Source organism: Epinephelus fuscoguttatus, linkage group LG20, assembly GCF_011397635.1.
Source record: "Epinephelus fuscoguttatus linkage group LG20, E.fuscoguttatus.final_Chr_v1".
Taxonomy (NCBI): Eukaryota; Metazoa; Chordata; class Actinopteri; order Perciformes; family Serranidae; genus Epinephelus; species Epinephelus fuscoguttatus.
This window is the reverse complement of record NC_064771.1, coordinates 1,368,840-1,393,708: the sequence shown is the minus strand read 5'-3', so window position 1 is coordinate 1,393,708 and position 24,869 is coordinate 1,368,840. Positions and strand designations below refer to the sequence as shown.

The 24,869-nt window shown below is 42.5% G+C and overlaps 1 protein-coding gene across 2 annotated transcripts in view; it reads right to left on the bottom strand.

The window, feature by feature from the left end:
- Window positions 1-24,869, bottom strand: part of rab3gap1 (RAB3 GTPase activating protein subunit 1) — a 134,074-nt gene that overhangs the window by 30,252 nt on the left and 78,953 nt on the right. For both annotated transcript variants that reach the window (XM_049563869.1, XM_049563870.1), the window contains exons 11-14: window positions 18,075-18,148; window positions 5,063-5,155; window positions 4,634-4,806; window positions 1,498-1,605 (exon numbers count right to left, since the gene is read on the bottom strand). In XM_049563869.1, the coding sequence (XP_049419826.1) occupies window positions 1,498-1,605; window positions 4,634-4,806; window positions 5,063-5,155; window positions 18,075-18,148 (448 nt within the window). The remainder of the gene's footprint in view (window positions 1-1,497; window positions 1,606-4,633; window positions 4,807-5,062; window positions 5,156-18,074; window positions 18,149-24,869) is intronic.

Genomic DNA, 24,869 nt, shown 5'->3' with positions numbered 1-24,869 from the left:
CCTGGTAATGGGTCGTGGGGGGACTGGAGCCTATCCCAGCTAACACTGGGCGAGAGGTGGATACACCCTGAACAGGTCACCAGACTATCACAGTCCAGACAACCATTCACACTCACAGCCACTTTAAAGTCCCCAGTTAATCTTTGGATTGTGGGAGGAAGCAAGAGAACCTGTATCATGTTGTACTGTCTTAAATGTTGTACTGTCTTAATTTGTTTTTATGTTAATGGGACTACGGATGGAAATTAGCGTCAAGCTACAATCCGGCATCTTTACATGTTTTAACATGTTCATCAATGTGCACTGTCCCATTCAAATAAACAAATAAACAAATAAACAAAACATACACTGATACGGGGAGAACATGCAAACTCCACACAAAAGGACTCTGGCCAGCCGGCCAATTCAAACTCGGTACCCTCTTGCTGTGAGGTGACAGTGCTAACCACTGCACCACTATGCCACCCAAAGTTTGCACAATATCTTGTTACTGCCATTTAAGTGTCATTGTTTTGTGAAATTATTGAGCGTTGTAATGGCTCTGAAATGAGTGTAGTTCTTTTCATGGTTGTGCAGTGCTTTAAAAGGATAGTGCACCCAAAAATGAAAATTCAGCCATTACCTACTCACCCATATGCCGAGGGAGGCTCTGGTGAAGTCTTAGAATCCTCACACTTACAGAGATCCGAGGGAGAAGTGGGTAGCAGCACAACTGCACACCTAATGGCTGACAGCAACCCAGATTCAAACGTCCAAGAACACATAATTGATATCAGAAAATATCTCCATACTGCTCGTCTGTAGTGATCCAAGTGTCCTGAAGCCCTGACATGAAAAGCTGTTTGGAAAAACATCATTTGAACTCTGTTTTTAGCCTCATTGTAGCCTGTAGCTCTAAATGCCTCTCTGTGGACCGTGCTCACGTGTGCACGCTTGCGCGTGAGACCAGCGAAAGCATGTGAACACACATGAACGCGGTGCCCATGTCTCATGGTCTCGCGCAAGCACACACACTTCAGCGCAGTGTACACAGAGGTAGTAAGAGCTACAGGCTACAATGAGGCTAAAAACAGAGTTCAAATGACGTTTTTCCAAACAACTTTTTATGTTGGGGCTTCAGGACACTTGGCTCACTACGGACGAGCAGTATGGAGATATTTTATGGTTTCAATTCTGTGTTCCTGGACATTTTAATCTGGGTTGCTGTCAGCCATTAGGTGTGCAGTTGTGCTGCTACCCACTTCTCCCTCGGATCTCCGTAAGTGTGAGGATTCTAAGACTTCACCAGAGCCTCCCTCAGCATATGGGTGAGTAGATAATGGGTGCACTGTCCCTTTAAGGTGGATGTTACGATTCCTTATTCAAAACATGCACCTATGAACCTAAAAAACCTGACCTGATTTAAACCTTAGATGTCACCTGTCTGCCCCCCCCCCCCCCCCCCACCCCCCCCAGTTAATTTTTCACAGTGTGGGAGTGGTTTAGTGGCAAACATACATCGTCAGAGTTTTTGTCTTGCTTGGATTTCCCACTGGCTTCTGACTGTGCACTTTTATTCTTGCTGTTCTCCGATGACTTCTCCACAGCAGCATCTGGGAAGAGATACTGAGACATGCAAGAAAAAACCCCACAAACATTTCAATATAAAAGTGCAATTCAATTGTACATTTACATAAAACCAGTTCAAATTGAATATTGATCAAAACCAGCCTAATCCAGTCTTTCTGATAAATGGGCATTTAGCATTAATGATATCTTTATTTTACCACAAGCGAAATTAATTTCAATGCAATCACGTTTGTATCTTACAGGAAAAATATACAGATACATGCAATACATAGCATGTAGCATGTACTCAGCTGGGTTTCTTTTTTTGGCTGCTATGCCAGACACATCTCCTGCTAAAGCAGTTCCTCCACCTTTTATAAGACCTGTATCTGAAGCCAGCTAGAGGTCAACTTCAATCAATCAATGAATTTTATTTATAAAGTCCAATATCACAAATAACAATTTGCCTCAGAGGGCTTTACAGCACACGACATCCCTCTGTCCTTTGGACCCTTACAGCGGATAAGGAAAAGCTCCCCAAAAATACATTTAACGGGGAAAAAAATGGTAGAAACCTCAGGAAGAGCAACTGAGGAGGATCCCTCTTCCAGGACGGACAGACATGCAATAGATGTCGTACAGAACAGATAAACACGATAAATTAACAGTAATCCGTATGGCAAAATGATACATAGAGAGAGAGAGAGAGAGAGAGAGAGAGAGAGAGAGAGAGAGAGAGAGAGATGCAGGACAGACAGTTATGACAACAGCGTACAACAACATTAATTTAAGTAATAATATTACAATAATAATTATGGCTATTGTGGTACAATATGTTGTAGGTATATTTAAGCAATGTCACACGAGAGGGAGTGATGTTGTACTGTATATCATCACGGCTGTGATTCGGTCATAGGCACAAGGCCACAGTAAACAATTACAGCCGTAATTGTTTACTGCCCCCAGCAAAGGAGTTCAAGTATCTCGAGGAACTGTTCAGGAGTGAGAATAAACTGTAGAGCGAGATGGGTTTGTGATGCAGGTGCTACATCAGACTGTCGTGGTGAAGAGGACGCTGAGCTAGAAGGCAAAGCTTTCAATTTACTGGTCCACATATCTTTCAACCCTCAACTTCTGTCATGAGCTTTGGGTAGTGACTGAAAGAATAAGACTGCAGATACAAGCGGCTGAAATGACTTTCCTCTGTAGGGTGGCTGGGCTCAGCCTTAGAGACAGGATGAGGAGCTCAGACACCTGGAGGGAGTTTGGTGTAGAGCCACTGATCCTTCATGTTAAAAGGGGCCAGTTGAGGTGGTTCAGCATTTGATCAGGATGCCTCTTGGGCACCTCCCATTAAGAGTTTTTCAGGGCAACTCCAACTGGTACAAGGCCCCAGGGCAGACCCAGAACATGCTGGAGGAATTATATATCTCATCCGGCCTGGGAATGCCTTAGCATCCCCCAGGAAGAGCCAGAAAGTGTTGCTGAGGAGAGGGATGCCTGGAGTCATTCGCTTAGCCTGCTATTTCTACAAGTAAACGAACCAGTTAGTTCATTAAATTCACTCTGCAGAGACGGATTAGCAGAGCACCAAGCAGTCAGTGCCCAGAGTATGCTCTGCTGCTCCCAGAGTGCAGTTTGTGCCAGAGTGCGCTCTGGCCTTTGGAGAGAGTACTTCCAAACACACCCCATGGTCTCAAACACACTCGCCTATGTTTGTTTATATACTTTCTTCCATTTAAAACTCAGCTGGAATTTCAGCTAATGTTGTGACTTGTTTTTCAAGCACATCTAATCTGGTGGGTGAAATATATATCGTTAATGATAATATTGTCATTGTTGTTTTAACGATGTTCAAATTTACGTCCTCGAGTACGCTGAAAACACACGTTGAAACCAGGTTGAAACCCCACACATTCACTGAACAACATTTACGTAACTTGCGTGCAGCAGGACGCCGCAGTACACCAAGGAGGTCACATGATCTCTCATTGGCACATTCCCAGCAGGTTAGCCTGCTGCTAAACAAGCATTAGCGAGACAACATGGCAACACCGCCCACGGATGCTCCAGCAGCTTCGGAAGACGTGGGTCAACTGTAGTGATAGGTCCCAGCCTGTCAGGTGGGAATTAAGGTGATGCTGTATTGTGTTGCAGGGGAACAATTAAAGGGTTGCTCAAGTACCTGAAGCCTGTGTGGCTCATGAATGGTTTGCGGTTATACCAATAAATAACTGAACATGGTGTCAGAAGTAAAGTCAGACGCGAGTGACAGTACTAGTGACTTAGTCTGCATATAGCGACATGCAAAAGTGTCTAGTTTTAGGTTGGAAAAGTTCGCAGTCTTTGCCATCTATGGAGCTACCTAGCCTAGCCACAGTTAGCTGAACGAAGCAGCAACATGGCACAGTTTCAAGTCTCCCCGCCGGAAAAGTTCACCTTCAAGGCTGAAGACTGGCCTAAATGGATTAAACGCTTCAACAGATTCCGCATTGCTTCTGGATTGGAGACGCAAGCAGAAGAGAATTGCAGGAATGTGATCTTTGAGAGAGCAAAGTTTAATCAGCGGCATCAAGAAACGGACGAGACAGCCGACAGTTTCATTACGGCGCTGCACTGCCTGGCGGAGCACTGCGGTTACGGGGCTCTACATGATAAGATGGTGAGGGACAGGCTTGTGGTGAGTCTGCGGGACAAACGCCTATCTGAACAGTTGCAAATGGACCCGGAATTGACGCTACAAAAGGCCGTCACCAGAGTCAAACAGAGCGAGCAGGTAAAACAGCAGCAAGAAATGTTTTGCACACTTTTCCTTTAAAACACTGTGTCCATTAATATCATCCATGAGAAACAATTAATGAGCTATAACTCAGGCTGTTAAAAACACATATTTTAAAGAATATCATCTAATTATCGTTATCGTCAAAATCCCCCAAAATATCGAGATATTATTTTTTGTCCATATCGCACACCCCTAGCTGTAATTTCTGCTATCATGTACGCATCTATATTTATATACGTATATGTATATATCTGTTTTCCCAGACAATATTCATATTAATAATTCAGGATGAATGATGCTTACGAGAAGGATGGAATTGAGAATATCAGTGTTGAGTGGGCACTCATCAATGCGCTGGTGGCGTCGGATGTGCTTTCGAGCACTGTGCACCATACTGGAGACAGACAGTTTGGAGATTGGCACTGCTGTTGCTGGCTCCGTCAGCTTCGATAAAGCAGAGCTGATGTCACTATTTTCTGCAGAAAAAAAACAAAACATTAATAATCACACTAAGCAACTAATATTTAGTGTAAAAATGATGTATTTGTATATTGTATCTCCGAAGCAACAGAGTTGAGGAGATGAGTAATAGGACACTCCATGCAAACATTTTACAAACCCCAGTAAAAGAGACCTAGGCTCCATTCTTTAGACTATGGTTATAATAGTGACATCACAGTGAGAAACAACTCCACCCATTTCTGTGTTAAACAGTGCAGCCAGTAACCTGACCTTTGCCCTCCTCTGCAGCCAATCCTCTTCCCAGAATCTCTTCTGTAGTCTCCTTCCTACAACACAGCTTATAGAACTCTGTCAGAATGTCCCCTGTATGGAAAGAAAACATGGGTCAAATCCTTCCAACATTTTTTACACTTATTCTGCTGCTGCAAAACATCAGTGAATTAATCTTACCAAATGTGCACACAAAAACATGCAGCGGCACGCATAACTGAAGCAGTTATGTGAAAACTCAAAGTAAGTTAACCCTGAGATGAGGGAAACTCTGGGTTGTCTGTTCCAGACTGAGAGCTAACTTAAACTCTGGGTCAGTTACCATGGTGTTGGTGTCTATCAATCTAAAAATATGGCATTTCCTGTTTCCACAAGGGGGCGCTATGAGTTAGAGTATGAGAATAGGAGGCGTGCAGGGCAGGGCTCTTGTCATATACAGAAATTTTGAAGCAGTTTGGATGAAGTATGTGGGAGAGAGAATTGCTCGAATATGCATGGCGATGCATCAAATATGGCAACACCATAGCGGCCACGCCCCTTGACATACAGAAAAGCTTTTAATAACTTTTGATCAGCATGGTCTCAGGATGATTTGTACCAAATCTGAAGTTGAATGGACAAAATCTGTAGGAGGAGTTCATTAAAATAGAAGGTATGGAAATCACAAAATCACCGCCAAACGTTTAAATCAAAATGGGCGACTTCCTGTTTGGAGTAGACCATTGGCAGAGACTTTTTTGTGCATCTGGGCAACTTACACATATGTACCAATTTTCATCTTCCTACTCCAAAAAAAAAAAACCCTATGGAGAGGGGTTTTTGAAAATTTCAAGGGGTACTATAGAGGCATTTTGTCCCCCCCATGGGCAACACCCCTATTAGATGTAAGAGGTCGTCATTCTTGACCTGTGTATCAATTTTCATGAGGATATGAGGTTGCTGAAGCCATCAAAAAGCCAAATGTATTTGGTGGCGAGGGTGGCGCCACAGCGGCCACGTTCCTTGACATAGAGAAAAGCTTTTAATAACTTTTGATCAGCATGGTCTCTGGATGATATCTAAAAAATCTGAAGTCGACAGGATGAAATCCCTAGGACTAGTTCGTTAAAATACAACGTGGAAATCACACCAAAATGACAAGTCAAAATCAAAATGGCCGACTTCCTGTTTGGAGTAGACCAATGGTGCCAGCAACTTTTATGTGCATCTGGGCAACTTACACATATGTACCAATTTTCATCTTCCTACTCCAAAAAAAAAAAAAAAAAACCTATGGGGAGGGGTTTTTGAAAATTTCAAGGGGGTGCTACAGAGGCATTTTGTCCCCCCCCCCCATGGGCAACACCCCTATCAGATGCAAGAGCTCGCTATTCTTGACCTGTGTATCAATTTTCATGAGGAGACGAGGTCGTTGAAGCCATCAAAAAGCCAAAAGTATTTAGTGTCGAGGGATCGATAGTTGCCACGCCGCCACATGGACACCATTAGACGTAGTTTCACAGCCTTCATAAGGTAGCTTCACCAACTTGTTCTGCATGCATTAGAAGTGGAATGAAGTTGATGCGGTCAAGTTTGTGGCATCAGTACATGTTAAAGTAAAAACTGGTCACTTCCTGTTACCACCAGGGGGCGCTATGAGTAAGGTGGGATATTAACATATTGGGGCGTTCGGGGCGGAACCATCATGGGCGGGAGAGCCGTTCGAAATTCGATGGCAAGAAAACGAAAAGTTGCCAAAATTTGTCACGCCCTAGCGGCCACGCCCCTTGAATTAGAGAAAAGCTTTTAATAACTTTTGATCAGCATGTTGTCAGGATGATCTGTACCAACTTTGAAGTTGATCAGATGAAATCCCTAGGAGTTGTTCGTTCAAATTTAAGTTGTGGAAATCGCTGTAACAACAAAATTCAAAACAAAATGGCCAACTTCCTGTTGGGATTTTACCATGACATTAATAGACTTTTTTGTGCGTCTCGGTATGATACATGTGTGTACCAAATTTCATTTGCCTACGACAAACTAACCCCAATGGGGAGGGTATATTGAAAATTTGTAGGGGGCGCTATTTCGGCATTTCGCGCCAACCATGTGCAACCGCCCAAAAATATCAAATTTCGGATGTGGCCGGACGAATGTGGAAAGTTAGAAGCATTTTCAAATTTGGGAAAGGGACGAAATTGGGGCACGAATTCGGGTAAATAATAATAATAATAATAATAATTAAAGCTGCAAGCAGCGATGAACGGGCCCTCGCACCTTCATGCAACTCGGGGGGGCTGGCAGGACGCCTTCTGACGCGTCAGTTCATTTCTGTCAAAGTTAGATATCGCATGCAGGAGTGACTCTGTATATCCTTGATACAGTACTGGAATGACACATTTCACATTTTGTATCACTTCCTCTTTCCACTAGAGGGAGGTGGAGAGCGCACTAATTATAAATCATGTTTGTGAACATCAAATATACACCACAGCATGTAACTTTAAAATAAATCGAAAGATAAGTGGTTGATGAGACCTACTTGTCGCCACTAGGTGGGTCTATGAGTATCAGGCAATATGGTAATGAAAATGTGTTCAGGGCGGGACTAATATGAATCATGTGAAGTTTGGTGGAGACAGGACCATTTATGCCAAAGCTACAGCAATTTCGTTTCTCATGGCGAGACCTCAAGATTCAACGCTTGGCAGCAGGCGCGCCATTCAACATTGGGCAAATCCTGTAATAACTTTTGGTCACAACATAGTCATGCTTACATACACCAAGTTTGGAGCCAATCTGATTAAATCTGTAGGACAAGTTCGTTAATTTACAAGCCCTGGAAATGGGCAAAAATGCACAAAAGTGGCACAAGTAAATTGAAAATGGCGGACTTCCTGTTGGGTTTGGAGCATGCCTGCAAGAGGCTTTTTTGTACGTCTCTGGGCGTTATATAAGCCTGCCGAGTTTCATATATGTAGGTTAAACTAGCTTCAGGGGCTGTTTCCTCAAACTTTTGTAGGGGCTACTGAGCCATTTTTGGAACCACACACGAGACCCTTAAAATATCAAATTTTTCACCAGTTCTGAGGCGTGTGCAAAGTTTCATGAGTTTTGGGTATGTTATGCCTCCCAAAAGGCAATTCATTTGGAGGAATACTATTACTACTACTACTACTAATAATAATAATAATAATAACAAGAGGTTGGGGAGGATTTCCTGATCAGTCCAGAATGAGGTGTTTAGGGTTTGTTGAGTATTTCATGGGCATGGTTTTGTTTTTTTGTTTTTTTTTTGGAGTGTTGCCTTTACTGTCATGGTGATGAAGATATAATAGGATACGATATTGAGGGACAGTATGGATTCAATCTGTGATTTATGGTAAATTTAAAATTTCCCTTACTGCTGCAAAAGGCTGAGTTTCCTCAGCAGGTGAAGGCACAGTGAAGCTTTTGTAATGTTACAACAATGTGTTGTGTGAAGGACAGACAAAGATCATAATCATCGTCATGTATTTGATCTCCTAGGAGGAATGAAATCTATGCAGCTGACAAACAAAACTCAAAGGCATGTTTTGGTGTTGGTTGGTTGTTTAATATTTATATTATATTTGTTTCATTCTAACTCAAGGCTGTAATGTTAAATAATCAAAATTCGCTGCGACAAAACAGATCCCCCATTCGCCAGTAGGTAGCGCAGTGAGTGTGAATCTTGATTAACACCTAGTTGTCCTCTAGACACGAGCCAAGTGGTCATTTGAAATCTTAGGTCTATTGGAGTAAGCATGTGTAAGTTACAACAACTTCCTGTGTAATTGCAAATAATCGAAATTCTCTGTGTCTCAATGGCCGGGCTGATTTGCATGTAGATGTTATCCAGACATGTCACAGAGTAATCCTGTGAAATTTGAAGCTGATTGGACAAAGTATGTGGGAAGTAGCACTTCAAAGTCTAAAACTTGTCATTTCCTGTCACCAGCAGGGGGCGTTTTGAGAAAGAGGGAATTTTTTAATGTTGCCGTGTTGAAGGCGGGACTACGATCATACCCAGCAAGTTTGGTGCCGATCGGACCTATCACGCCCAAGTTATAGCACTTTCGTTTTTCATGGCGAGGCATCAAACTTCGCCGCGCCGCCATGGTAACGCCTTACGAGATACGCGCAATCTTTTAATAACTTTTAATCATCAAATGGTCTAGTTGCAGCATGCCAAATTTGAAGCCGATCCAATGAACCATGTAGGAGGAGATAGCTCAGAGAGAACACTTGCAAATCGCCAAAATCAGAATATTCAATTCAAAATGGCTGACTTCCTGTTGGGTTTAGCCTATGGGTCCAAGAGACTTTTTTGTGCGTCTGGGTGTGATACATGTGTGTGCGAATTTTGTTCATGTCGGTGAAAGCGGGCTGCTGTTTAAAGGGCGTGGCCAAACCGTTAGGCCACGCCCCTTATGAAACTCATATCATATGATCAAGGCAGGGCCAGTTACAACCATGTGAAGTTTCAGGAAGATTCGACCAAGTACGCCAAGTTATAGCACTTTCGTTTTTCATGGCGAGACATCAAACTTCGCCGCACCGCCATGGTAACGCCTTACGAGATACACGCAATCTTTTAATAACTTTTAATCATCAAGTGGTCTAGTTGCAGCAGTCCAAATTTGAAGCCGATCCAATGAACCATGTAGGAGGAGATAGCTCAGAGAGAACACTTGCAAATTGCCAAAATCAGAATATTCAAATCAAAATGGCTGACTTCCTGTTGGTTTTTGAAAAAAGTCCAACTGCGCATTTTCGTGTGTCTTGGGATGATACACGACACCTCCGAATTTCGGGGGATTTGGTAAAATGGGCTGCCGGTGGGAGCCGATTGAAATTTTCTAGGGGGCGCCATTTCGCCATTTTGCGACTGGCATCGTTGAGATTTTGCGTACACCTAAATTTTCGCCAAGACGAATGTGCATGTCAAATTTGGTGAGTTTTTGAATATGGCAAAGCCCCCAAAAATGCAATCAAAGATGCAGAAAAAAAATAAATAAAAAAATAATCCTAAGGAATACAATAGGGTCCTCGCACCGTTTCGGTGCTCGGGCCCTAATAATTATAATAATAAACAGCACAATTTCAATAGGGTCCTTGGACGACTTCGTTGTTGCTCGGGCCCTAAAAATCCTTGCATTTGCAATCCTTGCAATAGGGTCCTCGCACCGCCAGGTGCTCAGGCCCTAATAATAAACAGCGCGACTACAATAGGGTCCTACGGACGACTTCGTCGTTGCTCGGGCCCTAATAATAATAAAAAAAATAATAATAATTAAAGCTGCAAGCAGCGATGAACGGGCCCTCGCACCTTCACGCAACTGGGGGGGGCATATCCCTGATACAGTGCTGAAATGACATATTTCACATTTTGTATCACTTCCTCTTTCCACTAGAGGGAGTTGGAGAGCGCAGTAATTATACATCATGTTTTTATACATCAAATATACACCACAGCATTTAACTTTAAGATAAATCAAAAGATAAGTGTTAGGGATGGGCAACACAAGCAAAAACACTATTCGAAAATCGTGGCAACTATTCGACAATTTTTCCAATAATCGCCCCCCAGAGCCATGCCCACAGAGATCCATTCATCTTTAAAGGCCCGAACATACTCGGGCGGAACGGACTCCGTGGAGGTACGCGCAGACTCCACAAGCCCTGTGCGCGCACACCGGTGACTGCTCGGCATGTATTTTTCACATCGCGGGGATTTTTCACGGACATTTTTACAGGAAACTACAACATGGAAATGCGCTCGACTATGAAAGCCCGAATGACTGCGGACATTCCTCACGGAGTAGTAGTCTCTGCGTGTTTCTCCTGTTTGTAGAAGAGTATCAAACTAGCTGGGAGCCCATCTCACACCGCTGTAGCAATCCTAGACTGCCCTTGTGCGGTTAGGAGCTGAATTGCATGTCAAATATAGGGGGAGAAATAAGACGGCGAATAGTAAAAGTCGCATTAAAAAAATCGATTTTTCAAAAATAAAACGACTATTCGAAATTTGAAAATCGTGACCCATCCCTAATAAGTGTTTGAGACCTACTTCCTGTAACCACTAGATAGCACTATGAGTATCAGGAAATATGGTCATATAAATGTTTTCAGGGTAGGACTAATATGAATCATCTGAAGTTTGATGGAGATCAGAACATTTACGGCAAAAATATAGCAATTTCCTGTTTCATGGCGAGACATCAAAATTAAACCCTCTGCAGCACGCATACACACTAATGATATGTCATGTTTGTGTACATCAAATACACACCACAGCACTGAAATTTCAGGTGAATCCAAAGATAAGTGTCAGGAAAGAAGTACTTCCTTTCATCACTAGGTGGCGCTATGACTATCACGGAATATTGTCATATAAATGTGTTCAGAGTGGGACAAATATGAATCATGTCAAGTTTGGTGGACAACGGACCATTTACTCCAAATTTATAGCAATTTCCTGTTTCATGGTGAGACATCAAAAATAAACCCTCTGCAGCGCGCATACACAATAATGATATGTCACGTTTGTGTACATCAAATATAGACCACAGCACTGAAATTTCAGGTGAATCCAAAGATAAGTGTCAGGAAAGAAGTACTTCCTTTCACCACTAGGTGGCGCTATGACTATCAGGAATATTGTCATATAAATGTGTTCAGAGTGGGACAAATATGAATCATGTCAAGTTTGGTGGACAACGGACCATTTACTCCAAATTTATAGCAATTTCCTGTTTCATGGCGAGACATCAAATGTAAACCCTCTGCAGCACGCATAGACACTAATGATATGTCACGTTTGTGTACATCAAATATAGACCACAGCACTGAAATTTCAGGTGAATCCAAAGATAAGTATCTGGTAAGAAGTACTTCCTTTCACCACTAGGTGGCGCTTTGACTATCACGGAATATTGTCATATAAATGTGTTCAGGGCGGGACAAATATGAATTATGTCAAGTTTGGTGGACAACGGACCATTTACTCCAAATTTATAGCAATTTCCTGTTTCATGGTGAGACATCAAAAGTAAACCCTCTGCAGCGCGCATAGACACTAATGGTATGTCCCGTTTGTGTACATCAAATATAGACCACAGCACTGAAATTTCAGGTGAATCCAAAGATAAGTGTCTGGTAAGAAGTACTTCCTTTCACCACTAGGTGGCGCTTTGACTATCACAGAATATTGTCATATAAATGTGTTCAGGGTGGGACAAATATGAATCATGTCAAGTTTGGTGGACAACGGACCATTTACTCCAAATTTATAGCAAGTTCCTGTTTCATTGCGAGACATCAAAAATAAACTCTCTGCAGTGTGCATAGACACTAATGATATGTCACGTTTGTGAACATCAAATATAGACCACAGTGCTGAAATTTCAGGTGAATCCAAAGATAAGTGCTTGATAAGAAGTACTTCCTTTCGACACTAGGTGGCGCTATGATTATAAGGAAATATGGTAATGAGATTGTGTTTAGGGCAGGACTAATATGAATCATGTGAAGTTTGGTGGCAACACAGAGACTTGTGGTCAGTGGGATGTGAGGATTCTTATAGTAACATCTGTAGCCTACAGATGTGAAGTCCTGACTGTATCGGACTGATCTTTAATGAAAGCTGTTCTCTTGTTTTTCTTTTTTCCTGAAAATATTAATCAACAGTTTATTTAGCCTGTGTAGTTGATTTACAGGAGAATTCATGTAAAATGGAGGATAAACCATGAACATAAACTACAGATCACCTGTAAAGCATACAACGGTGAGCCTTAGCACTTAAACACACAGAGCCCACGTGGGCCGGCCGCTGCATGCAGCTTCCTCTCATTGGCTGGGGGGGAATGCAAGCGCGGGTGACAACCAATCATGTGGGACATGGTCTCAATTTGCGTGACCCGTGAAAAGAGACAGAAATGCTGTGCAGTCCCGCACAACGCGGGACGTCTGGTCACCCTAGGAGGAGGACTTAGACCTGCACAGGTCCACAACCATCACCATTGTCCAGGAGGTATTTAAAAGAAGGCAGCTCTTCTCACTCCAGTCAGTGAAGGCCCTCACCAATTCCCTGTTTTCTACGTCCTGCCAGTCCCTGATACACGCCACAATAGCTGTGTCATCAGAGTATTTCTGGACATGGCAGGACACAGACTAGTATCTAAAGTCTGTTGTCTACAGCAGGGCTTGACGCTAACTTTTTTCCCAAGGAGCACATGTGCTCCTAAGTTGAAAAAGTAAGGAGCGCACAAAGAACTTTAGGGGCACAATGTAAATTGATCAAATAATGTGTTTTCTGTAATAAACATGATGCAAATAGACATTTACAAGCAAAATTATTTAATGAATTTTAAATAATTTTGCTTGTAAATGAAAAAAAAAAAAATTGAATGAATTTGTATACAAAATGTTCAGAAAGGTCAAATCATCAAGTTTTGAAAAAGTATTGCAATTTAATTTTGTTTTTAATGTTGTCTTATATTATCTTTGCAATATGATTATCTTATATAATGTTCTGTGTTGGGGCATCCTCAATTGGGACACATGGTACAATACCAGTGAAAGTATCATGGTTCTGAGTAGTATCACTATACCACAGCAAAAATGAGGCAGATGTGCCTTTTGTCATTTATAAAAAGATAAATCACTCTTCTACAATACATCAATGATGATGATCAATGATCAATGTTCAGGTACTTTTGGGCAGTCATGACAACAAGTTATTCACCTGGAGCCGGACTTCTTCGCTGGTAAGCCGTTATAATGCACCGCTGTATTTGACAGGAATACGTACTCCTGTCCGTGTCTGTGACCCCTGTTCAACCCACAACCGGCGGGATTCGCCATTACTGTTTATCGCCACGTTGCCGACATTTTACTCTGTCCGTCACCGCACGCTGTTTGATTGCGTTATCAAAACATGCCGCTATTATTCGGCCTTGCTTTTCACTTATTCCACCGAATACCGAATGTGTGTTTTTTTGCAATATTCGGCCGAATATATTTGGTGCATCCCTAAATAGGAGCCTTCCCCCACTCCCCACTCCCTTCACCGCTGCTCTCCTCACTGCTGCGCTGTGCAAGTGCACAGATGTCTCAGAGTGGTGGTGCATTTGCAAAAATGTTTTGAAGGAGCAGCAGCGGCGGCAATAATTTAAATGAATGTAGCGGAAACACTGATGTTATTACTATCCTAAAACATTCTCCAGGTCCTCTGAAACTCTGCAGGACTTATTTCCACCCTGCCCAGCAGCGGTACCGTGGCGAACAGTCCCTAACTGCGAGGAGAATGGAGCAGGCCTCCCCAGTGGTCCGCCGCTTTTCCCGGTCCGTCTCCTCCACACTTTGACTTATTTCCACCCTGCCGACAGTGGCTTGGAAAACCGCCCATAACGCCAGGGCCTGCCCTGCCTGCGAAGCGCAGCGCAGCGCACCGAAATTCTCCCGCGAGCCAGAGCACTTCCGTTCACATCAGATGCGCCTTTCTCCACACTGGTCGCCAAGCGGTTCTGCTCCCAACTGTTGTCTCTGTCACATTTGGGGCTGTTTTTCTATCATGGGTAACTACCCAGCTTGACACATTCGCTCGCGGCTTGCGCAGAAAATAGACCAGACGCCAAAATCATCACTGCAGGGCTGGTGGCGGAGCTGCGCAGCACGGCCGGTGTGGATGACACAATCGGTTAACATGGGCGCCGAAAGGAAACTGACTTCACTTCTCAGCGCTTTGAGGCTATTCGCGGCGCTTCTGCGGGCGGTGTGGTTCTTAACCGTGTCACATGGGGAAGAGGGAAGAGGGAAGGTGGCTGGAGTTCCTCCAACATTTGCGGTTAGATTATCATATTTTTTTTTATTGACAAAAATATAGGCTGCTTCGGCTGATTTTTTTATGCGCACATGTGCCCCTAAATATTTTTTACAGTTCGCACACACCTATTTTTAGTCGCGAATGCGAGTGAAACACTCGCACTGTCGAGCCTTGTACAGTGTAAACAGGAATGGGGACAGAACAGTCCCCTATTGAGCCCCAGCGCTGCTCACAACTGTCCCAGAGACAGTGTTCTCCAGCCTGAAAACCTGTGGTCGTCCCATCAGGTAGTCTGAGATCCAGGCAGTAAGGGAGGGATCCACCCCAATCTCCTCCAGTTTGTCTCCGAGTGTGTTGGGGTCGGATGGTGTTGAATGTGCTTGAAAAGTCAAAGAACATAATCCTCACGTAACCACCTGACCCATCCAGGTGAGAGTGAGCCCAGTGGAGCTCGTAAAGGACTGCATCATCCACTCCAGTGTGTTCCTGATAAGCAAACTGTAGGGGGTCTCAAGCATGTTCAACCTGTGGCCTCAGATGACAGAAAAGCAGCTGCTCCAGTGTCTTCATAATATATGATGTTAGAGCCACTGGTCTGTAGTCAGTCATTCCAACCAGGTGCCATACTTTGGGAATTGGAACAAGATCTACTGGAGGCTGTTAAGCTGCACAGTTCTTGAGTCACCTTGGACACACACCATCTGGGCTAGCTGCTTTTCCAGGGCGTAGCCTCTTGAGCTCTGCCCTCACTTCTTTTGCTGTGAAGGACAGAGGGGGGTGCCCAGTATGGGGGGAGGGGTAGCTGCAGTATCAGTGGTGCAACAGCGTGGAGAGATAGTGCCACTCCTACCGCAGTGCTGGAGGTGCACCAGAGTAAAGGAGATGGTGCTGCTGCTGCCAGTGCCGCTGCTACTGCAACTGTCACCATTGGCGTCACCACCGCCACCAATACTGGTGCAACCGCTTCCGCCGCTATTGGTGCAAGTGCTGCTGCTGCCGCCAATGCTGCTGTTACCTCTGCCTGTGCTGCTGCTACTGCTGCTGCCGCCATTGGTATCACTGCTGCTGCTGCTATTGCCGCCATTTTAGGTGTCACTGCTGATACAGTGCCAGTTGTGTGACAGTGTGGAGAAGATAGCGGAGGGGGAGAGGCTGCAGTTGTAGAACCGGTTGAACTCATTGGCCTTGTCCACATCACCTGCTGTTGCCTGGCTGCTCCTCTTATTGTAGCCCGTGATGGTCCTTATTCCACTCCACGCTTCATTGATGTTCCCTGGTACCGCAATGAATGCATTAGGGTGCTAGTTTTGTATTCTCGCAACTGTCTCGTGTATGACATCATACGCTACTGCCGCTGCAGCGCATAGTGGAATGTAAACAACAAAGGCGACTATGCGGGGGAACGCTCTCAGTACATAATAATGTCTAAGACCACCTACCAACAGTTCAATATCTTGACAGCAGATCTTTTCTTTTACAGTAATATGACTAGGTTTGCATCATCTGACATTCACAAACAAAACCAGTTCCCCACCTTTTTTCTTTCCACTCGCCGTCACATCTCTGTCAGCTCGTACAGTAGTGAAGCCGAGTAAATACACACAGGAATTAGGGATGTTTTTATCCAGCCAGGACTCAGTCAGACTACACTCATGATAAGCGCACTGGTTCTTCATAAGTGTCTCCAACTTCTCACACTTGTTGGACAGAGAGTTGACATTACCCATGAGGATCGATGGTAGAAAAGGCTTGTATCTCCGCCCCCTAGCCTTTAGCTTTGCAGCAGCTCTGCATCCGCGGTATGGCACCTTCAACTCCACTGGAATGAGGTGCTGAACTCCATATTTTGACTGCTGCAGCGCAAGGTGGTCATTCCTTGTGTATAATATCTTCTCCATGGTTGTTTTAGTCCTCAGTCAAGTCAATAAGACAAAACAAACATATATTACAACTCAGAGCTACGAAAATGTGCTTCCACTCAGTACGGCGCATGAGCAAAACACATATTAGTGAGCATTATTTATAAATATGGGTGTGGTTTCCATTTTTCAAACACATTCTGACATCACGAAGATCCAATAAGATCAAAACCTTGTTTTTATTTAACTTTTGTGTGCAGCTGTTTTTTCTGCCTTTGCAAACTCTGCCTGTCCAGCAGGAGCCACAGTGTGGGGCCACTGCCAAAGTCCAAACTTTGAAATGAATATCTATTTACCATGCTGGATGAAGCCACAAGAGATTAGAGAGATGTTCTACAATGAAGCATCAAGATAAAGTAAGTATTTTTTCTGGGCAGGCTTCCCACCTGCCATCCAGTCAAACGGAGGGTCAAGTTTGGTATCTAACCTTTATCAGCAGGTTACAGAGTTAGAGATGAACCCCAAGTGTGTCTCCTTACCATCAGCGATCACAGGGTGCAACTGAAAGTTTCCAAGCCAAACTAAAATCTATGATGTATACATTTGAGGATGCTCATCCCTTGAAGTTGGATAAACCTGTCCCATTCCTGAGGTTTGGCATCTGAGACTCTGCAACAGAATCTTCTAGAAGCTAGTTCAGGCTGGTATTTTGCTTTGAGATCAGTGGCCTCCAGCAGCTGGATAAGGTAGATGTTGTTGAACCACAATCTCCAGAGAACGTTCTTGATGATCCTTTTTCCATGCTACACTCTGTATGTGAGGTAGCTGGTAAAAATCTTGCAGGTTCACATTAAGGTGAGGTATGACAAGATGGTAGTGCAATGTATATTCAATCAAGAGACCTAGTGCTAGTGTACATTTCACTGCTTTTAACACAAACAAATCAACATGCACTCTGTTCATAGCACACCAGCTGAACTTAAACTAGGCTGACTACCACAAAAAGGGTTTCTCCAATAATGCATGACTTTGTTGTCGAGGTATTTCTGCTAAAAACTATATATTAAACAAAAGGGAAAATAATCCAATTCCCAGTAAACCTCCCTGGTTTATTGAATATTTCAGTGTGTTGAAGAAGAGAAGGTGGGATAACTGCACTTGATTCAGTAAAAGAACATTTGCTTTTAAACCATTCTTGAAAAAGGATGCTGTTCATTTAAAACAGGTGAAACAATATCTTATGGCCATGTTTTTTTGTTTTTTACTTTTTATAAGTGCAGAAATTGTGTTTTAAAAGGCCTACTGGACCCCAATGGATTCATCTTACCCAGTAAACACTGAGGGTTTTCAGCTGTCCTGACTCGGACTGACCAGTGGGGAGCTTGGAGAGGGTCCAGGTCACTGCAACGAGACAGAACATATTTAGTTAAATCACAAAGCATGCTGCTGGTCCAAATTTCTGAATATGTGAATATGATATGCCCATCAAAATCTTCTGTTACTTTGAGTGGACGGGCCAGGGTACATGTTCGAGCTCACAGGGACACCATGGCGCAGAGTTAACTAGAATTACTGCCCTGTGGTTGTATGCCTCTGCGCACCAGTCAAGTTTCTCCTACAGTTTACATCCATGTCTGTGAAAATATGGATGCTTCACACCCATTGTCCCCCTGACAGCACAGATGATCTATACAATTGCCACACCCAAGATTAGTGTCACCAATTCAGTATCTAACCAAATACTTCCCCTTCTGTTCCTGAGATATGATGTTAAATAATGCCCAGAAAAGTGTTTTATGCAGAACATTATGATATCACAGTAATGCTGACCGGATTACTGTGCGTGACCCATCCCTAGTTTTGTGGCTGTTTGGAGAATTTTTCCTTCAGGGCCCTAAGCGAGATATTCCTTACAATTTATGAAAAAGATGATGGTTTAGGTTAATATGAAAAGACTTCTTCCAGAAATGTCTCTCTGACAGAAAGCCCTGAAGGTTAACTTCATTTACTGTTATACAACAGTTAGTTCCGACCCGAGTAATTTGATTGGACGAGAGGCATTCCATGAGTGCTGATATAGAGTACAACATCACTGGGACATAGAACAGTAAAATCACACCACTCACAGGTGTTATAAATATAAATACAATCATTAATTAACCATCTGTCACACTTGCTACATTGACGCAAACTGACACTATAGATATACACTATATATACTGATTTATCAATGATCATCTGACGAGGTACTGATGAGGATGAGGGAGAGAGGACGCTGAATCCGGCCGTGCCAACATCCAGGTTTGCCAACGTTTCATCAGCCAAACTGGACAAAGTTACACAGTTGCAGATCAATGTAAATACAAAGTAGCTTGTGAGTTCCTGGCGTTTGTGCTGCATTGCCTGCCAACAGAGGCTATTCGCGGCACTTCCGCGGGCAGTGTGGCCCTGGTGTTACGGTACTTATTACTTATGTGTTGTTTATATGTTTTATTGCCAAAAGTAAAAAAGAAGAGGGGTGACAGCGTCATCTGTAACAGACTGTGTTAAATGGGCATTTAATATCGCCTAATATCAATCGCTGACCCCTGAACCACATCGAATCGAAATTGTATCTTGGCAGACATATCGTGATATCGGTAAATAAAAAACAGATATAATATTGTATCGTGATGAAACTGGTGACATATACCCTAATAATTTCCATGTTCATGATAAGAGGGACATATGAAAAAGTGATTAGAGAGCTATTGGCTATATTGCTGATTAGTCATCATATGCTGTGGCTGCTGCAGTGTACATTCAAGTCAAGTAAATTTTATTAATCCACCTTATTCCTGCAGGCACTACTGTAGAAATGTTTATCGGCGCAACTTCCAGTGAGATAGTGAAAGTAGCTGTAAGCTAGTTAATCACATAGACTATCTGTGGTTAGTCCCAGTGGCTACTCTGAGTGGTGTGTTGAACATGTACTGAATAGATCAAAATGTCAGCACTCACAAATATCATATACATCAGTCTTTTAATAATGCACAGCAGTGTCAAAAACGGACGCGTTTCAGCACTTGGCTTTCCTCGCACCCAGGCAAGGATTCCTCTTTGAGGAAGTTAAAATCTATGAGTGGAATCACTGACTCTGATTGGCTTTGCACTATGGATGTTGCGAGCTTATATACAAATGTGCCCCACAAAGAGGGAAGGGAGGCCCTGCATTATTACTTAGATTCAAAAGTACGACAAATACCATCCACTGAGTTATTGTTAAAGCTGTCTGAAGTTGTCCTCACAAAAAATTATTTCAGGTTTGAAAACACTTTTTATTTACAACGACAGGGTGTGTCTATGGGCAGCCCATTTAGTCCAAATTATGCAAACTTATTCATGGGGAAGTTTGAAGAGGACCATGTATATAATAACAATTCTTTTTCTGCTCTTGTTAAGTGCTGGTTTAGATATATTGATGATCTCTTTTTTGTGTTGACTGGGACATCAGAAGAACTAGAACTGTTTACAACATATCTTGATTCTAGAGTTCCCACTATCGCTTTCACACTTGAGGCAAGCAGAGAAGCAGTAGCCTTTTTGGATGTGAGAGTAAATAAATCTGAACTGTTACAGGCGACTGTCTTTCAAAAGAAGACTGATAGGAATAATTACTTGCATTTCTCGAGCTATCATCCTCATAGCCTAAAAAAGAGTTTGCCTTATAGTCAGTTGTTAAGAATAAAGAGAATTTGTAGCTCTGAGAAAGAGTTTGAGAAACAGGCTGATGTCATGTGCGCCCGTTTTCGAGAGAAAGGGTATGATCAGAGTCTGTTGAATTCATGTCTGTCTAGGGTTCGAGAAAAAGATAGGGACAGTCTATTAGTATCTAATCCCCCTCCTCCCAAAAAGCAGCCCCTTATTTTGTCAACGAGGAAAGCCAAGTGCTGAAACGTGTCCGTTTTTGACACTGCTTTGCATTATTAAAAGACTGATATATATGATATTTGTGAGTGTTGACATTTTGATCTATTCAGTTTGTGATTTTTGGGTCGGCACTCTGTGATTTTTCAGACGGTGAGTCGAGCACATCAGCTCTTTTGTTTTGTTGAACATGTAACCAGAACAAAAAGGGATTGTTCCTGTTGCCAAAGGTATCATTGATATGAGAAATAAAACCTCAAGAGTTTCACAAGACATAGCAAAAAAGCATTAAATCAGAATTTGCAGAAGAGAATAACACCCAGACTGACAGGTCCATCACTCAACGTCAGTACATGATATCCCTGTCTTTCCCCATCTGACTTCATTCTTAACCTACATTAGACAATTTCTCAGTTTCTAAAAAAAAAAAAAAACCTCAGCAACGTACCTTGAAATATATATTAAGTCATTAGGGCTGAGAATGTGTTACTGATTTACCATACCTCCTTTATATCATATAAAAAATATATGCCAAATGTTATTTCTTTTACTACTACTTTATATTACTATTACTGAAGTCCTCTGCTAAATTCAGCATCATGTTTCGCTCAGAACACAGTTTTTAATAAATCAGTAGTTAAAAAAAAACTGTAAACTGCGTTGTTAATACAGAAGAGTAGAGGATTAGCTGGGAAACATCTTATTTATTAATTTTACATGGAACTAAATTTAATACTGAACTATGTTAAATGTTTGCGGAATGTGTCAGTATCTCTAAGTTAGTCTTCAGAAATCAGAAATCATCTTTAGAAGGAGCAGATGTTTACCTTAAGCTAGCTCGGGCCATGTTAAAGTTAACAACATTTTAATGGAGCAAAGCAAGCTAAAAGGTTGAAAAGGTTAAAAGGTATGCTCAGTTGAAAAGGAAAAAAAACCCAATGCTTTGAGATAGCTGTCAGAGATGGCAGAGGTATGATCACATAATCCGTTTGAGGTTGAACAGGCAGTGTGTTCCATGTTTTATTTCCCAGTTGCTCTTGGAAAGAAAAGTAGAGTACTGTAAACAAACAGTTACCACTGAAAATCGCTGATTTCGATTCAACACCGGAAGTTGCACCCATAATTCACGCAAGGTATCATGGGGACTAGGAATAAGGTGGATACAGTGCCAAATCATAACAAACTTAATGTCAGGACACTTGACACAAAACACACTACAGTCTAGCTCCACCACTTGAAATTTAATTGACAGAGACCCAACAATCCCCCCATGAGCAAGGGCTTGGCGATGGTAGTGAGGAAAAATGTCCTTTTCAGAGGCAGAGACCTCAAACAGATACAGGCTCTGGGTGGGTAGCTGTCTGCATAGACCAGTTGGGTTGAGAGACAGCGGATTTTGGACCATCACTCACCCACCATATTGCAATCAGCAACGTTTCTCTAAATTCTTGCGCTCCTGGGCCCAGTATTTCAAAACTTGTAATCTGGATCAGAATAATGTGGATAATGAAATCCTCCTGGGCCAGTTGTTCAAAGGTAATCTGATCGGATTTTGGTTATCGGATTGGATCAAATCTGGAAAATGGGTTGTTCAAAAGGGAAAGAAGGATTCTGAAATCGGATTAGATCACGAAATCCAATCCTAGTTTTAATTTGTATCAAACCTTCAGTTTGTGTTGTTCAAAACGTTTCAGTAGGATTTGGATAACTTCGATCCAAAAAAACAGAGCATATTTATTATTGCTATACAGACTTTAAGGTACAGGTTAGATTCAGATACATTTGTGGCATAAGCTGGTTGTTTTTCTGCTATTTTTAACCATAGACAGCCTTTTGTCAGTATAATGTCTAACCGTAAAATCCTCAAAAGTTTGAATTTGAATAAATTATTTCCCTGTAAAGTTTTTGAAGATAAACACAAATGGGCATAGGTCATTGAAAGTCCTTGAATTTATCAGTTGTTTTTGAATAAAGGGGTGGAATTTTTTTTTTAATCTGATTCATCAATTAATCGAAAAAATAATCGATCTGTTAATCGATTATTAGAATAATTTTTAGTCGTAGCCCTGCCTTTTTTAATTCAAAATAGGTCATTTGTTTGATTTATGTATGTAAGATTCAGGAACTGCCCATTAGACAGGTGCAGTATAGGCTCTTGATGCCCTCTATCACGCCAGGTGGGTTTCTCTTGTTTATCCAAGTCTCCATTCTGGTCATTGTAACAACCCTACACACTCAGATGTTCTGGAAAAGTAAAATGAATCATCTCCTCCACATATAATCTTATTAAATTGTGTGTTTGTGTCCCAGGCCCTACTGGCTGGCACAGTCTCTGGTCTGTGCTGGGGTTGAGGACACCTACCACCTGCTGCTACATTTCAGGATCTACAATACTGAGTTGACTATGAGTACCATGCACACATTTGCGTGTCTTTAAACCTTAGATTCCTATGCAGTCAGACACATTGATACACCTGTGTAGGACACAAAGATGGCAGGTATTGGACTACATTTGGTACCCATGAATAGGTACAATAAATCATCTCTTCCACACACAATCCTATTAAATTGTGTGTTTGTGTCCCAGGCCCGACCGGCTGACACAGCATCTGGTCTGTGCTGTGGTTGCAGACACCTGCCACTACTTACTCCACCACCTGCTGCTACATTGCAGTATCTACGATACCGAGTTTACTGTGAGTACCGTGCACTCCACACACTTCATGTTATCATAGGCTACATTAGCACTGTTAATTACATTATTTTAACTCAATTGAATACTATTTCATTGCAGACTTCCAATGGCACAACAGCTGTTACTGAGGATAAGGGATAGGTTGGGTTCTGTCATCAACAGATTACCCATAGATTCTGAGTACCTCCTGTTTGTGTGCACTCAAGAGTTGCAGTTTATTCGAGCTGGCGCACAATACATGGATATTCCTGCAGAGCTGGTTGATGGTCTGCAACAGTTGACTGAAGTTCCCAGCTCACATTTGTCACATAATCCTGTTCCTCCACTATTTGATGACGTAGCCACCAGTTGCTGGAGTGGGAATGTAGGATGACCAGAACTACAAATGAGTCGTGACACACTACAGATGCTGCTGGATACCTCTTTACCTCTTGCTCGTTTAGCAAAAATGCATGGTATTTCATGGTCAACCCTTTACAGAAGAATGAAGGACCACAACATGTCAGTGAGGGCATGCTATTCTGTAATTTCCGATGAAGAATTAGACCAGAAAGTGAGGGCCATTAAGGCGAGGATGCCGCATGCAGGATACAGAATGGTCAAAGGAAGTCTCCAAGCAATGGGCCTTCGTCTACAATGGACAAGAGTGAGGCTGTCCTTGCAGCGTGTAGATGGTGCAGGTATCATTGCCAGGATGATCCAGCTTTGTTGCATTGCCCGACGAAACTACTCTGTTCCTGCTCCCCTGTCTCTCGTCCACATTGATACAAATCATAAATTGATAAGGTAAATAAATGTCTTGTCTGGCAGAAGTTATTTTACATGATTATATGATGTTGCTTGTCGACCAATTTTCTGTGTTGTATGATATGGTAGTTATACATGAGCCTGTAATACATAATGAGTTATATATTTTTTCATATGCATTTTTGAAAGATATAACATCGTCATCTTTGGAGGAACAGATGGATTTTTCAGGAAGGTAGATATTTCATTTTCTATTCATTCACCACATATTTACCCTCATGAACAACTCCAAAACCTACATGGTATGTGTCTACCTCTTTTATAGATTTTCTATCTGGACACAGCAGCAAATAACAAAACAGCAACTGCTTTCTGACTCTTCATGGAGGGGGTTCGGAGAAATGGATGGCCCTCAAGGTATATATTCATATTGCAGAAGAAAGAAAAGATGCTCTGCTGCCTTGCAACAAAAGACCATTTTTATAGCAGCTACTTTGACAGAAATGAAGGTAAACTTGTCCATTTGTTGGACAATCATGTGTCAGTCGGAGGTGTGGGTTTACCCTCCTCAGTCAAGATGGCTGTGATCAATGCGATCCACCTCTTCTGTGTGCAGTATGTGTTCATACCTCGTCTGCGGGCAGATCTACAGCATTTCACAGACAGTTGGAACAACCACCCGATCAGCATAGAGGCAAACCTGACACCTCAACAGATGTGGCAAATTGGAATGCTCCAAGCACCTGTGCCTGAGCCAAACTATGCAGAGGTGGG